This window comes from Botryllus schlosseri, chromosome 13, assembly GCF_051294905.1.
Source record: "Botryllus schlosseri isolate E-star chromosome 13, Bs_hap1, whole genome shotgun sequence".
In the NCBI taxonomy this organism is placed as follows: domain Eukaryota; kingdom Metazoa; phylum Chordata; class Ascidiacea; order Stolidobranchia; family Styelidae; genus Botryllus; species Botryllus schlosseri.
Window position 1 is genome coordinate 1231296 of NC_137248.1, and position 14590 is coordinate 1245885.

General features: G+C 40.6%; 3 protein-coding genes across 3 annotated transcripts; 1 reads left to right on the forward strand and 2 right to left on the reverse strand.

Annotated features, from left to right (window-relative positions):
- Nucleotides 1-1122: 1122 nt before the first annotated feature.
- On the reverse strand, nucleotides 1123-1849 carry LOC145453364 (tRNA-splicing ligase-activating factor archease-like). The gene has a single exon (XM_080331331.1). The coding sequence runs from the start codon at nucleotides 1847-1849 to the stop codon at nucleotides 1388-1390; it is 462 nt and encodes a 153-aa protein (XP_080187457.1). The 3' UTR covers nucleotides 1123-1387.
- An 87-nt stretch (nucleotides 1850-1936) lies between these two features.
- LOC145453359 (serine/threonine-protein phosphatase PP1-gamma catalytic subunit B) lies at nucleotides 1937-4422 on the reverse strand. Its single transcript, XM_080331326.1, has one exon. The coding sequence runs from the start codon at nucleotides 4344-4346 to the stop codon at nucleotides 3348-3350; it is 999 nt and encodes a 332-aa protein (XP_080187452.1). The 5' UTR covers nucleotides 4347-4422; the 3' UTR covers nucleotides 1937-3347.
- A 4378-nt stretch (nucleotides 4423-8800) lies between these two features.
- On the forward strand, nucleotides 8801-14585 carry LOC145453349 (M-phase phosphoprotein 8-like). Its single transcript, XM_080331314.1, has one exon. It carries the CDS (start codon nucleotides 10441-10443, stop codon nucleotides 13054-13056), a length of 2616 nt encoding a protein of 871 aa, XP_080187440.1. The 5' UTR covers nucleotides 8801-10440; the 3' UTR covers nucleotides 13057-14585.
- Nucleotides 14586-14590: the final 5 nt, after the last annotated feature.

Sequence of the window (14590 nt, forward strand, 5' to 3'; positions counted from 1 at the left end):
GGGATATCTAGTTCTAGATATCCATGTGTGAACGGAATCACGCCAACCCGCTACCTAAATTATATTCATCGATACTTTCCTGAAATCATAGTGGTGACGCCGTATCCACTGCACGCGAAGCGCGACGAAAATTCTAGGCTTTACTCAACTTTTATGGAAATTAAATGTTGATACACCGTGAAAACAGCCCCGCAATTCCTCAGGCTATCTTCCCGATTGGAAGATTGAACTACTTCTACTTGACAAACTGAAAATAGCGAAAGTAAGTAAGTAGATCACAAAATATTATGAAGTAGAAGTAGCAAAATCAGATCTACTTGAGTAAGTACCAGAAGTAGAGGAAAACTACTTGAGTACTTCGTTACCGACCACCTCTGATCATAACCAGTAAAAACCATGCAGGACAATGCTGACCATACCCGCAGTTCAACAACATATCAACTGTGACAGCACCGCCAATTATGATTGGAGGCAACAGGTGCGTTAGTGTGGTTGGTAGTACGCACAATCGCACATATTGGAGCTGGGGTTATTTGGTGGGTGCAAACTTGGAAACCTATTGCTGGTTCCATGGAATACACGCCATTTTCATGCAGATCACGTTTCAATTGATTCAAAGATAAATAACAATAAATTCCTAATATCTTATTTCATACAGCTTTCAGGGTGACTAGGCAGATTTTATGGATTTAATCATGGTTCAAACCTAGGATCAATACTTTATTGTAATTTGTGAAATGTTTCTATGTTCCATTTTGAATTGTAATATAATTTGTTACTCACGAAAACGATACAATTGAACCAAGCTTGGTGTACAGACATTATCTCATGCTTATGTGAATGACCTCTGATTAAATTAAGATTAATGAATTCGCAAGACTTGTTATCGAGTTGAGAAATGATATACAACAAAAATCAAGTTCAGCTCATATCCATATCAAATCAAAGTTTTTGTGAATTCAGTAAATTCTAATCTAACTAGAAAAAACGGTAGCCATGATTATGATTCTAAATCTAATCCGGAAGAGCTGAAAATTTCAGTTATTCAACGCTGTCTATAAAGTCGCAAACTTCCGAACAAACTAACATCTCCTCACTCAAAATTAAAATTTACACCATACATCAGTGACAATGCATCTTATTGAACAGCCTATACGTCTTATTGCACCGACAAAAAAGCAACATTGAAGATTATGAAAAACAGCATACGAAACAGAACGTACATGGTCAGTCACTGTTCCTGAGGAATTTCATCAATGAACACAAATTACACAATGTCCAGCGACGTATAATTGTCTTCAAGCTCCAAAAGGTTTAGGCACACTCACCAGTAAAAAAACAAAAGATAACATGGTCTCACTGATTCAGACTTTCACAATGGTACTATTTATATATCAACTATCACAAACACATCAACCAATTCTTTCCGTACCGATATTTCCATGGCACTGTACGTGATAGCTTTGATCTCTGTACCTTGCCCACCGTGTTTCTTGTGATCAAAATCTTCTCCGTATGCCACCGCTTTGATACTAAATTTATCTTCATCAAACTCAGTGATCTTGACCTCTCTTGGAATATAGTAAGGGTCGCATGACATTAAAAACAGCAGCTCATCCAAGTATTTGTACAATAGAGATTGTAGATCATCGGCTTCCACTGATATTGCTCTTTGAGATCTTGGTACCACTCCGTCGATGTCTGTCATGTAGTTGAACATCCCCATCGCGCTTTGTTCAAAGGCTTCGCTCAATTCATCCCCCCACGAATGGATCTGTACGTCCGCCGTGTGGTCAAGATATTCGAATTTCTTGACCACCGGTTCGTATCGCGACAGTTCTTCGGCCATTATCCAATTCGATGTTGCTTGGTGCTTGTCAAGTCACTAATCCCTCCATAGTGCGACAATTGTCACTATAATCTACACATGACTCTATTATGTTATTTATCTAAATATAACAATACCGTAAGGAAAAGGACACTACGAATCAGCCAAACAGAAGACATGAAAATTAAGACTTGCAGATATAGCATCAAAACTCAAACAATTAACCATCAAATAGTTAGTATTCAACGTGGTGTTCAGGAAACAATAAATTCGAGCTATGTTCACGCTATCAAGAAGCATGGGGTGAAAATGAATCACCAGAGGGCAGGTATCCATCACCAGTAAGTTCCTACCAAGACCGTGCTGATTTGCAACAGATCCAACCAACATGAGTCGAGAAATGGAACTACTGGTGAATTCGTCATGACCTGTATCAAGTGAAATATGTGCATGCAACGAACAGAAATGCCAAAATGATCGATACATAGTCAAAATATTGCCAAAATATCCAAAGACTATTCAGTATACAATTGGATAATACATTCACATTGAAATATATTATCCAAATGCATACATCATAGTATCATACGTATTAAACCAACCGGATCTAATGTTTGAACTGGAAAGAAAGCCTGAGCATTTGAATTAGTAATACAGCAACTGCTAGAGCTATACTAACGACAGTTCAATGGTAGCTGTGGTGTCATATTTCAGACTGTAACTGACACACAATTCATTTCACCATCTTAGTCAGGCATATCACTAGCAAGCAGGACTGGTGTGCACTAATTCCATACACAAGACAGATGAGCAAACAAGTGGTCTTGGAGTCACCATTCTAGCGATATAACAGACACCAACCAATTCATCAGTAGTTGAATTATCAAACAGTCGCTTTGAGATATCATGGCAGCGGCATTACTACAGATGAATAAAAACTGACCACAACTCAAAATATTGTGAATGCAAGCTCGGTAATGAAAAGCATCTGGAAATGATTCCTGCTGCATGTCACATTCCAACAACGTTTTAAAACACTCCACAGATTACAAATCACGGTACAGATAATTGTCTTGTTGAATATACCAATTGTGAATGTCACACATCACAGGAGAGTTGATAACCTGCACTAAACAACAGCAGCACGTGTATCACACTTCTTCCGCGCGTTGAAATAGTGTTCCAGTCCGATCACAGTATGCGAATCCGCAGAAAAACCTGCTCAAACGCATAATAAAGCAGGCTGCAATAAGCAATCCTTCACAAGAAGTTTTTTTCACAGATTACATGCCCCCCTTGCAAACACAGCAGCACAAAATTGATTGTAATCAAATTACCGAGATAACAAAAACTCACAAGTCCCGACTTAGTGCCTGGCGTTTTAATCTAAAAAAATTTTAATGAGCAGAGAATTCCTTTAAATACGCGGCTTTTAACGCAGACATCGGGCCAACGCTTGAGAATATGTAGCCGGTATCAAATCTGAGTCTTTTTTTTACAAAGATTACGCAGTTTCGAGTCATTTTCCTGGTTTTCCACCTTTGCCTTTCCCTGCAGAAGCTCTAGGCGGCGTAACTGGTCTTCCAGAGTTAATTCCTCCGTAAGGAAACTTTTTCTTGTCGGCTGGCTTCAAAATTTGAAACGAACACATGAGAGTTTCGTCTACGCTCATCATAGCACCGGCATTATCGAATTCGCCACAGTAATTTGGAGCGCTGAACAAGGTAACAAGCTGTCTTTTCGCAAAAAACTCGTATCCGTCTTCTACAACTTGATGGGCGCGACATATCAAATCCAAGTCTTGCTTGTGTAGGAATTTTGCTACGACTTCAGCCCCGAATGTGAACGAGACTCCACGATCATTCTCACCCCAACCGGCTACTTCTTTGTCAGGATCGGACCATAAAAGGTCACACAAGAGGCCTTGATCTGGTACGTCTGTGGGGCGCATGATCCTGCGAATCTGCTCCATCGACTGTAAGTCAGGGGATAGTCCACCGTGACAGCAGAATATTTTTTCATCGATAATGGCAGCCAACGGGAGACAGTTAAAGCAATCTGTGAACGTCTTCCATAATTTTATGTTATATCTTCTTTTGCATTCGTCGTAAAAGCCGTAGATGCGATTAATGCTCGCGCATTCATGGTTGCCTCTGAGTAAGAAGAAATTTTCGGGGTATTTGATTTTGTAAGCAAGAAGAAGACAGATCGTTTCCAAAGACTGTTTTCCGCGGTCCACATAATCTCCCAAAAAGAGATAGTTCGATTCCGGCGGAAATCCTCCATACTCAAACAAACGGAGCAAATCGTAGTATTGCCCGTGGACATCTCCACAAATCTTCAGCGGCGCTTCGAGTTCCAGCAAAATGGGTTGGCTCAAAAAAATTTCGCGCGATTTCAGGCACAGCCCGCGGATTTCGTTTTCTGTCAACTGAACATTTTTTCCAGGACGCGAACCTCGGACTTCCAACAGGCCGGCGATGATTTTATCGACGTTGAGTTTTTCTCCATCACCCATTTTATCGGTCAAATAAAATTAGTCCTATCGGTACACCAAAATATCTTCGAGAAATAAAGATACCTGAGTTATAAGGCATAAATTGTTCAGAGGATAATTTGAATTATGGTTAATATGGAAATAGAATTAAATGGTGCTATGAACATTTAGTAAATTATTTGATATAAATTATTACAAGGATAATTCGAAAATGATCGATATGGAAATTGGAATTAAAAGAATATGCGCTATGAACATAAAAAAGTGAGTAAATTACATGCTATAAATTATTCAAGGATAATTCAAAAACGAATAACGAGGAAATTAAAACTGTAAGTTAGTAGATTATTGTATATAAATTATTTCAAGGACAATTAAAAAATTATCGATAGGGAAATTGAAACCAAGTATAAGAGATGCTCTGAACATGCAAGAATCATTTATAATGATATACTCATATTGAATTTTTAGGTGAAACAATGTTCTCGGCTGACACTTCGTCAGGTTCACTGGTGAGGGTCAGCAACTATATATAGTAGAGAATTGAAAATGGCACTGTATATGAACGATCTTTGTGTATAAACAACAGATGAACAAGCAAATATGACGTTAACAACAATATTAGTGAGCGAGGCGAATAGATGCTGTAAGCTATACGGGTAACCCTAAAAGGAGGGAACGCGGAAACTGCGGAAAACGCGGAACTCGCGGAAATGGCCCCTAAAACGCGGAAACTGCGGAAAATGCGGGAAACCTCGATTCCTAAAGCGCTGAAACAAGAGGAAAACGCGGAACGCGGAAAAGTCGGTCATTGACCTCTATAGATCACAAAGTAGGCACTAAAACGAGGAAACAGCGGAAAAGGCGGAACGCGGGACAGTCGATCATTGACATTTGTAGATCTCACAGAGGAACTCTAAAGTCTAAAACGACGAAACTGCGGGACACCAATTTTAGATTAGGGTTAGGTTAGGGTTAGGTGAGGTGGGATATTAGGGTTAGGGGTTAGGGTTAGCTTAGGATTAGGTTAGGGTTATGATTAGGGTTACGTTAGGATTAGGGGAGGTGGGATATTAGGGTTAGGGTTAGCTTAGGATTAGGGTTAGGGGAGGTGGGATATTAGGGTTGAGGGAGGTGGGATATTAAGGTTAGGGGAGGTGGAATATTAGGGTTAGGGGAGGTGGGATATTAGGGTTAGGGGAGGTGGGATATTAGGGTTAGCTTAGGATTAGGGTTAGTGGGATATTAGGGTTGAGGGAGAGGGTGATATTAGGGTTGAGGCAGAGGGGGATGTTAGGGTTGGATATCATGTCCCTAACCCTCTTCTCCAACCCTAATATCACCCCTCTCCCCAACCCTAACATCCCCCTCTCTCCAACCCTAATATCCCACCTCCCCTAACCCTAATCATAACTCTAATCCTAAGCTAACCCTAATATCCCACCTCCCCTAACCCTAATATCCCACCTCCCCTAACCATAATATTCCACCTCCCCTAACCCTAATCCTAACCTAACCCTAATCATAACCCTAATCCTAAGCTAACCCTAACCCATAACCCTAATATCCCACCTCCCCTAACCCTAATATCCCACTTCCCCTAACCCTAATCTAAAATTGGTGTCTCGCAGTTTCGTCGATTTAGACTTTAGGGTTCTCTATGAGATCTACAAATGTCAATGATCGACTGTCCCGCGTTCCGCCTTTTCCGCTGTTTCCTCGTTTTAGTGCCTACTGTGTGATCTATAAAGGTCAATGACCGACTGTTCCGCGTTCCGCGTTTTCCTCTTGTTTCAGCGCTTTAGGAATCGAGGTTTCCCGCTTTTTCCGCAGTTTCCGCGTTTTAGGGGCCGTTTCCGCGAGTTCCGCGTTTTCCGCAGTTTCCGCGTTCCCTCCTTTTAGGGTTACCCTAAGCTATACAGTATATCTTGTAATCAATAAATGCTCAAATGTCATACCCAGCGTTCAGCGTACAATAAGTTTTCAATATAAGGCTACTGCGGTCCGTTCCAATTACTGACGAATATTTTGCCTAAAGCAATAACTAGAGGTAGATAGTATCATATCTGTATTGAAAAGGGTCTTCTTTCAACTAACTTGAAAAGAAAGAGCCTTCGGTATACCTCGCTTTTCTGGTGCGCCATTACGATCACCAGATGGCAAAGCGCTTCCAGACGAAGGTTTGGTCACCACGAGCATAGCTATAAGAAATGTTACAACATATCAATTCAACAGAATAATAGTGAAACAATATAATATTTCTACTAATTACATCACCCAAAGTCTGTACGCAAGCTATGACCTCACTCCGCTTTTACGTTAGCGTAACCTGCGTGATCCTAAGGAAAAAAGGGCAGCTCGTGCTCTAGATGTCGCGCTTTGGTTTCTGAAATGTACGTCACGCAAGTGTCGCCAAATCTTCAGTTTACTCATCGATTTATTATAAATAATTTCATCCCAGGATTGCGATACAATAAAAAGATAGGAAGGCATCGAGAAGACTTGGAGTAGTCCTTGAAATCAGACACCCACCTGGGCCTATGCCTGGGATAAGGTTTAGGGTATCAATAATATCAATAATCGTCAGATTATATTTTCATGAGCACGACGCACACAATATACAACGCGATAAGACACAATGCGATGTAATGAACAGATAGGAGGATGCCGAACAACCGTTGCGGCCTCTTAAACTGGCATCGGCTTCGTCCTAGTGCCCGATGTCACAGTTCTATCAATTTCATCATTTCAATATCCACAAGATTGCGATACCATGAACGTCTTCGAAATCAGACACCCACCTGGCCTAGGGGACGTAAAAAGGAGGCCTGCACACTGAATGAAAAGTAAAAGAATATAATATAAAAGGGCAGGTGACAAAAATGGTGACATGTGTCGGAAGGCGAGATCGATATGTCAGGTCGTAGTCCGGTAAACTGGAGGGCGAACTTTTTATATGTAATCTCTATTCTGTGGCTCTGTCTTGCTCTTTCCATTCCCGCCGGTTCTTTTTCTGGGCTTTTTACCGCCGTAAGAACAGGGACGCGGGGAAGAGGAGCCCAGATAAACCTTCGACGCGGAATCGAACCCGGGTCGCTCGGATAGCTGGCGCTTATGGCCGGTTCTCATCCAGTATAGATGTGATCGTGTCGTAGCTATTTATTACGATATTGTACGCGTCTCAAGGTCTGGTCTCAACTCCAGCGTAACCCAAACCGGAGATAAGCAGATTCCGGAATCTCGGAATCCGGCGAATGCATCCTGGTCCGGCTAATGTACATATTTCGGCGAGTAAATCCTGCTAAATAGTAATAATAATAAACTGAACTGAACTAAAATCCGACTTTCGACGCAATTTTTAAAATCCGGATCAAATCCATCGGCGCTAAAAATTGGTATAAATATTTATCAATCAGTCAATCAATCAATCAATAAGTCAATTTATGCCGCTGATCCCGCTCCTACTTCTGGGCCGGCTAGCGGTCACGTCTAGCCGAGGATGACGATTGGATGTTAGTCCCTATATTTTCAGACCGTTGGCCGTGAACATAAATAGACTACGGCTAAATTGTGTCTGGCAATTACAACTCTACAGCTCTGGTTTGTGGTTATGGATGAGTCAGAGCGTAGCACTGAGAAACTTTCACTTGGCATGTGATGTAACGTGAAAAATGCGAATGGGACAGGAAGGAAACGAAATGTAAGCGAAGGCTCTTTGAAGACATGCAACTAAACTATAAGGCTTTAGTGGCAGTCATTTATCCTTCTTGATTAAAAAACACCACAATATCGCAATATTATAAGTAGGGCTGGGCACAATGATTCGAGTATACTAGAATCTGAATCGAGTAACAATTTTAATGATTCGAGTCGAGTAGTAAAAGACGATTTTTTCGAGTACTGAAATTATACGCTCCTCGCCACTGAAAGTTGATTTATCAACGAGGAGTTTATCAACGATCAACGAGTTTATACTAATTTCACTGTTGGAGCCTTGAAACCTTGATTGGCCGTATCGTAGCATACGAAACATGAAGTACAAAGCTACGAACGTTACTGGAAATAGCACATTTCCGAAGTCATGATCATCCCACAATATTGTCACCAAGTGCAATGAAATCGGTATGGTCGAAAAAATACCAAAGTATCCTTAATATGATGGATAACAGGCATTATATTCTTTGTGGTCGCTTAAAAGGTACATATTTGAACTTTGACAAATAATATTCTGCTATGACGTCATAATGAGCGATACTCGATTACTCGACTCGACTCGAAGCATTTTACGTGATTCAGAATCGAATCACTCAGGTACTCGATTTTGCCCAGCCCTAATTATAAGGCGTGCTGAAGTTCAAGTTCATCGAGCATGTTGAGATTCGAATCGAAATAGCAGTTTCTGAATAAATATACTAGTCAGCACTCGAGATTACCTGACCTCGATATGATAATCGACCTCTGATTATTCAAATTAACTGAATCCTTGGTCCTGTCCTGTTTATGTTATCTTCAATTACATTGTCATTTAGTCATTCAGTGTCAATCAATCAGGTTTATTAATATTTTCATTGTTTCAAAACATCACAAGACTGCGATACAATGAAAAGATAGGAAGGTGTCGAAACAACTTGAAGTAGCCATCAAGATCAGACACCCATCCTTAGCCTAGGCGAAGTAAATAAGAGGCATGCACACTGAATGAAAAGTAATGCAGAGAATATAAGACGCAAGCGACAAAATGGGGTGGCATGTGGCGGAGGGCGAGGTCGATGTTAGGTCGTGGTCCGGTAATCCTGAAGACTGGCTAGTATTGATTTAGAAGAAATTGCTTGTATTTCGTCTTGAATGCGGACATGCTCGACGACTGTTGGATAGCCGGCGAGATGCTGTTCCACAATTGGGGTCCGGCATACTTGATAGAGCAATGCGTTTTCTTGTATTCAGTCCTGATTGATCATATGGTAGTTGTTCTTCGTTGACGCGCGTGTGCTGTACTTGTGCGCTTTTGTCTCCGAGGTGAAGTAGTCCTTGAAATTTGAGGGACATTGACTGCAATGGAACTGATGTTACATAAACTTGGCAATTTCTAGCTTCCTCATATCTTCTAAATTTAGAACACCAAATCTTTTGAGAAGCGATTTATCAGTTGCACATCCACGCCCCCGTGGGGCTTGGGCAATGATACAGATGATCCGATGTTGAAGTTTTTGCAGTGGGTCAATTGTATTCTTGCAGGCAGCACCCCAACAAAGAATTCCGTATTGTAACTTTGATAGGAATGTGCCTCCTATTACATATTATAGGCCAGCCCGACTGAAATCTCGGTACGGTTTGCCTGATATATCAGGTGAGCAGCGATGATTGTTCAAGTTAGCGTAATTAAATGAAAAATAATCTAAAAATAAAACGTAGTGTGAGCACTGGACACCGATTCCATACAGGAAGGCCAGGCCGCCATTGTGGGATCGAAAGACTATACTTCAGTACTTCACGCCGTTTCAATCAACGCCCGTCTCTCTTCGTTGTATTGTGATCTTGTTCTGGATCGTTAAAACTATCTATAAATAAATGACATTCATTGAAAGTAAAAAGTTATATAGGAAGCTACTGCGCATTTTTTGTGGTGATGAAAAAGTTTATATTTATAATTTTATTGACATATAGTTGCATGGAAATCAGCACTCCGACTTAATTCCGACCTGTAGCAACAGAACAATTCCAATTTGAAATTTCAACCTCGTTATAATATAGAACTAACAGTATTTATGCCGAAAAATTAGCCAATTTGCCATCAATATGAATACAGCCTATCATTCAATTCTATACTGAAGTTTTGGGCCTGTGTCTTCAAATATTTGCTCGTTTATGTGAAGTCTTTATGACTTAATCGGCATGAATACGCAATGGCTTCATTCCTGAGCATCAGTTTTATTGTAAATAAGCTTGCGGTAGAGAATTTGAATACCGGTACTGCAGTGTATATGCATTCATATTCGCAATTTATACACTTTAAGCTTTTCAATTGACTCTCATTGAATGTGAGCGTCAGTAAATATGTAAAATCAGTTTCTTTGTAAACAGATTATAGCCTAAATACCAAGTCCAACTCAATACGATGGATGTGGAATCGGATGAGGATGTCTACGAAGTTGAAAAAATCATTGACAATGTAGTTGTGGGTGGAAGAATGTTCTATCTAGTACGGTGGAAGAACTATGGCAAAGAAGGCGATACATGGGAGCCTAAAGAAAATCTGTTGAGTTGCGAAGACCTTTTAAACAACTATATCCGCATGCAGTCTGAAAAATCATCGGGACTTTCGCTACCTGGGGATGTATTCTCGGCTGACGTTGATGACTCGGATTCCGATGAGCAGCCAGCAAAGAGCAAAGATCAAAATAAGAGTGAAAAAAAATCCAAAAATTCAAACAAGCCAAAATCCGGCAAGAATCAAAAGGATGTTGGAGAAAAACCAAAAAGTCAAAAAATTCGTGACAAATCTCCAGATGACTCGAGTTCGAGTGAAGAACCGACTTTAAAAGACGATTTTTGGGAAAAATTTAACGAAGGTAAAATTGATGTTTTCGCTAACGATTTATACTCAAAAGTCAAAGCGAGGCGTCCGCCTGAAAAAGAAGTCGATGAACCGATTCTGCAGAACTTACCGGCCGAAATTACAGGCAAAAGTAAAAAACGCGGCCGAAAAAAGAAATCAGACAAAAATGAAAAAGTTTCGGACGAAAATGTCGATAAATCTGTAAAATCTTCGAAAGAAAAGAAAAAATCTATTACGAAACACAGAGAAAGATCTGAAGATTCAGTTTCAAAATCTCAAGATCACGACAAACCGTCCAAAAGCACTTCCGATCAAGAGATCTCCTCAACCTTAGACGAAAGCATTACTGATACTTCGCATGTGGTTCTGCAGTATTTAGAAAAAGAGTTATCGCCAAACTCTCACAGTGGAAAATCGGCAAGAAAACGCACTCATAAAAGAAAGGAATCCGGAAATGAAAATATGCAATTCGAAGCTGATGAAACTGATCCTAAAGGTCATAAAGTCGATGAAAATAAGGAAAAATCTGTTGAAAAATCTGCTCTAAATTACGATGATAAAGTGCAAATGATTTCAAAGCCGAATGTAGTTTTGGAAAAAGTTAAAATTCCAGAAAAATCAACTCCCGAGAAAGATACCGTTGCGGCAAAAAAGCCAGCCTTTTCAGCTGCGGAAAAGTCTCAAAATCAGGGTTTCGAAGGTAAAAAAGATTCTACAAAATTGGTATCGCCGAAACCAACGACATCATCCAACCGTGAACATGAGAAAGAACGCAGTTCGACTGAACCTGGGGCGAAAAAAGGTCCTTTTGAGAGTTTCGACTCGTTTTCCGCCCTATTACGAGAGAGTGATCTTGCTACTTCAGAGAGAATGATTCGTAAAAAAGAGAAAATCAAAAAGGTAAAGGCCAGAAAACTGGAGTCTCCAGTTCTGGAAAAATTGCAGACTAATCCCGCATCCACCACAAAAACTAAAAAGGTTACATCTGTGAATCAGAAGACCTCTGTCTTAGAAATGCTAACACAAGAAATGGAACAAAGTAGCTCATTATCAAAATCCACCACAAAAGATAACAGCAGAGTAAAGCAGGGTTTAGAATCGACAAATTTAACGGATGACAAACCGGACAGCGTTCCTGAGATGCGCGAATTTCTGAAAATCCAAGTCACATTCAGTCTCGACAAAATCACGCTGAAAGACATCGAACGTCACCACGAAATGGGCGAGCCTCCTTGCAGACTCGAAAAAGACATAACCAACGCAGATTTTCGCAAGCACATCCGCTCCAACGACTTTGAAATCGTGCACGAGGCTCTAAAATCGAAAAAAATGATGTACAACTTGGAACACTCGGACTCAAATTGGATGACGCAGTTGATGGTCGCTTCAGCCGCGGGTTATGATGAAATTGTAAAGATTTTAGCGCATCATGGCGCTAAAGTCAACGCACGCGCCAAAAACGGATACACAGCGCTCATGTATGCAGCTGAAAAAGGACATGATATCGTATGTCGAATTCTGATAGCGTACGGTGCTTATATCAATCTAACGGCCCACGGCGGCGAAACAGCACTCACAAAAGCTGCCAAACGCGGACATACTATGATTGTACGTTATCTGCTACAAGCTGGGGCTGATCCGTTGATGAAAACACTGTCTGAAGCTACAGCTTTAGACTTGGCAGAACGTAACGCACATTCACTCCTGGCTAGCTTGATTAAGGATCACGAAACTAATATTCTAGGCAACGTCAACGAATGTATACGCAGGGAATCTCACGGGTTAGGTGTGAAACTAATCGGGTCACCAATTCTACCCGCGAGACTTTATAATATACGTGAAAATCCCTTGATACAAGTACAATTTAACTGTGCTATTCACAATATGCCTCCCAACGAAGGGCTTTTACTATTCGCGGTACACGGCATGGTTGCTTCTGGTCTTTCTGTGAAATGCAGAATGCGAGGGCCTTGTCACGTGATGGCGGTTACTCTGAATCATTACGTGATGGATCCAATTATGCCAGGAAAAAGCGCCAATGATGAAGATACCCATTTCATGACAAATCTTATTTGGAAACCGGGTCAGAATCATTTGAGGTTGTTTGTGGCGCAGGATCCCTTGAGTAACGAGAAAGTGTTTGTGTCTGTGTTTCATTGTGGATTGGTAGCTTGAATGGTTAAAATTAGTCTTAGCTTTTGGACTAGGGCTGGGCAGAAGGATTTGTTAAAACATGCAGTACAAAGCTATGAATGGTACTGGAAATCACGTATCTGTGATCAACCCACAGCATTGTGATATGATTGTTGATATACAATGTTCTTTCCAATTTTTTGCTAGTTGCTGACGATTAACCCTGACGAGTGTCAGCCGAAAATTTTTGGGTTCATTTCAATATTCAATCGTATATTGAAGTGCTGTGCCTCCAAGAAGCTCTTGAAATGTGTATGGTCGAAAAATATCAAATTATTTTAATGCGATGTAGAACTGGTGCTGTTTTGTCTGTGGTCCCGTGCAAGGGTCATTTTTTGAACTTGACAGATCATCCATACTGTTTTGGCGTCGTAATGAGACATACTCGATCTCCCGTTTCGAATCACTCAGATACTCGATTTTGCCGAGCACTACTTAACAGAACATAGGGATTGGTGCCTTATTGACAATTTCTTTATTGCATATGTACTGATCTTTTGAATCATTTGTGGACACACATATCTCTGCCTTTGTGATACTTATACAAAAGAATTATTGCAGGACGCCAATATTATTGATTGACTGATCTGCCAAATTTAAAATTCCATTTTGTAAGAGCATCGGCCCAGGGTTGTAACCAAGTAACAAGGTTCCTAGTCACGAGTCAATTTCACTTTTATAGTTTTGACTCGAGTCAAGTCTAGTCATTTTCACTTCACCACCGAGTCAAAGTCATTGAGTAGAGGGTCGAGTCCGTGTCATAGCGTTGTGACTCGAGCCCAAGTCATTATGTTCACTGTTCAGTTTTGAGCTCAATTCGGTTCAACCCACTTTTTTCAACTCTGCTCGAGTGATATATTATGGCTCACATTTATAATATCGTAATTTTCGTCAGTCCGAACAGTTTCTGGCCCCATTTTCCGAGTATCAGTACTGATAGACGAAATACCAATATTGTGGTGACTTTGCCATTCTTGGAAGTTACAATGAAATATCTGTCTTGGCTGTCCTAGTCTCGAGTCATATGACTTGGTTCGAGTCATGCACAATGACTCTAGTGCCAGTCGAGTCAATACAAAAATTGACTCGAGTCTAGCCATTTTACGCATTTGAAACAATGACTCAAGTCGAGTCAAAACTCAGTCATTACAACCCTGCATTGGCCACAATGTGCCTGTAGTCTGTGTACTATGATATAGCTCGATTTCTGGCTATTTACTTACAATGCGTTAATGAGGTAATGTTTCCTGCACCATAAGGCAGCTCGTACATTATTCATCAAACCTGTGATGACTCTGTAGGCTGTGATTTCGTGGTGGATTCGAGCATATGGCTTTTATGGGATGTTTGTGGATTGTGTTACAGTGCAATTATGATTTCGTTAACATTCAACAGTCAGTTCGTGTGGACTGAATCTTGTAATTATGTTCTTCAATCGTGCCTTGAAACGGATTGATGATAATACCGAGGCTATGCATCGCAATTTTATACGCCGATCGTTATTTTGCAGATTATG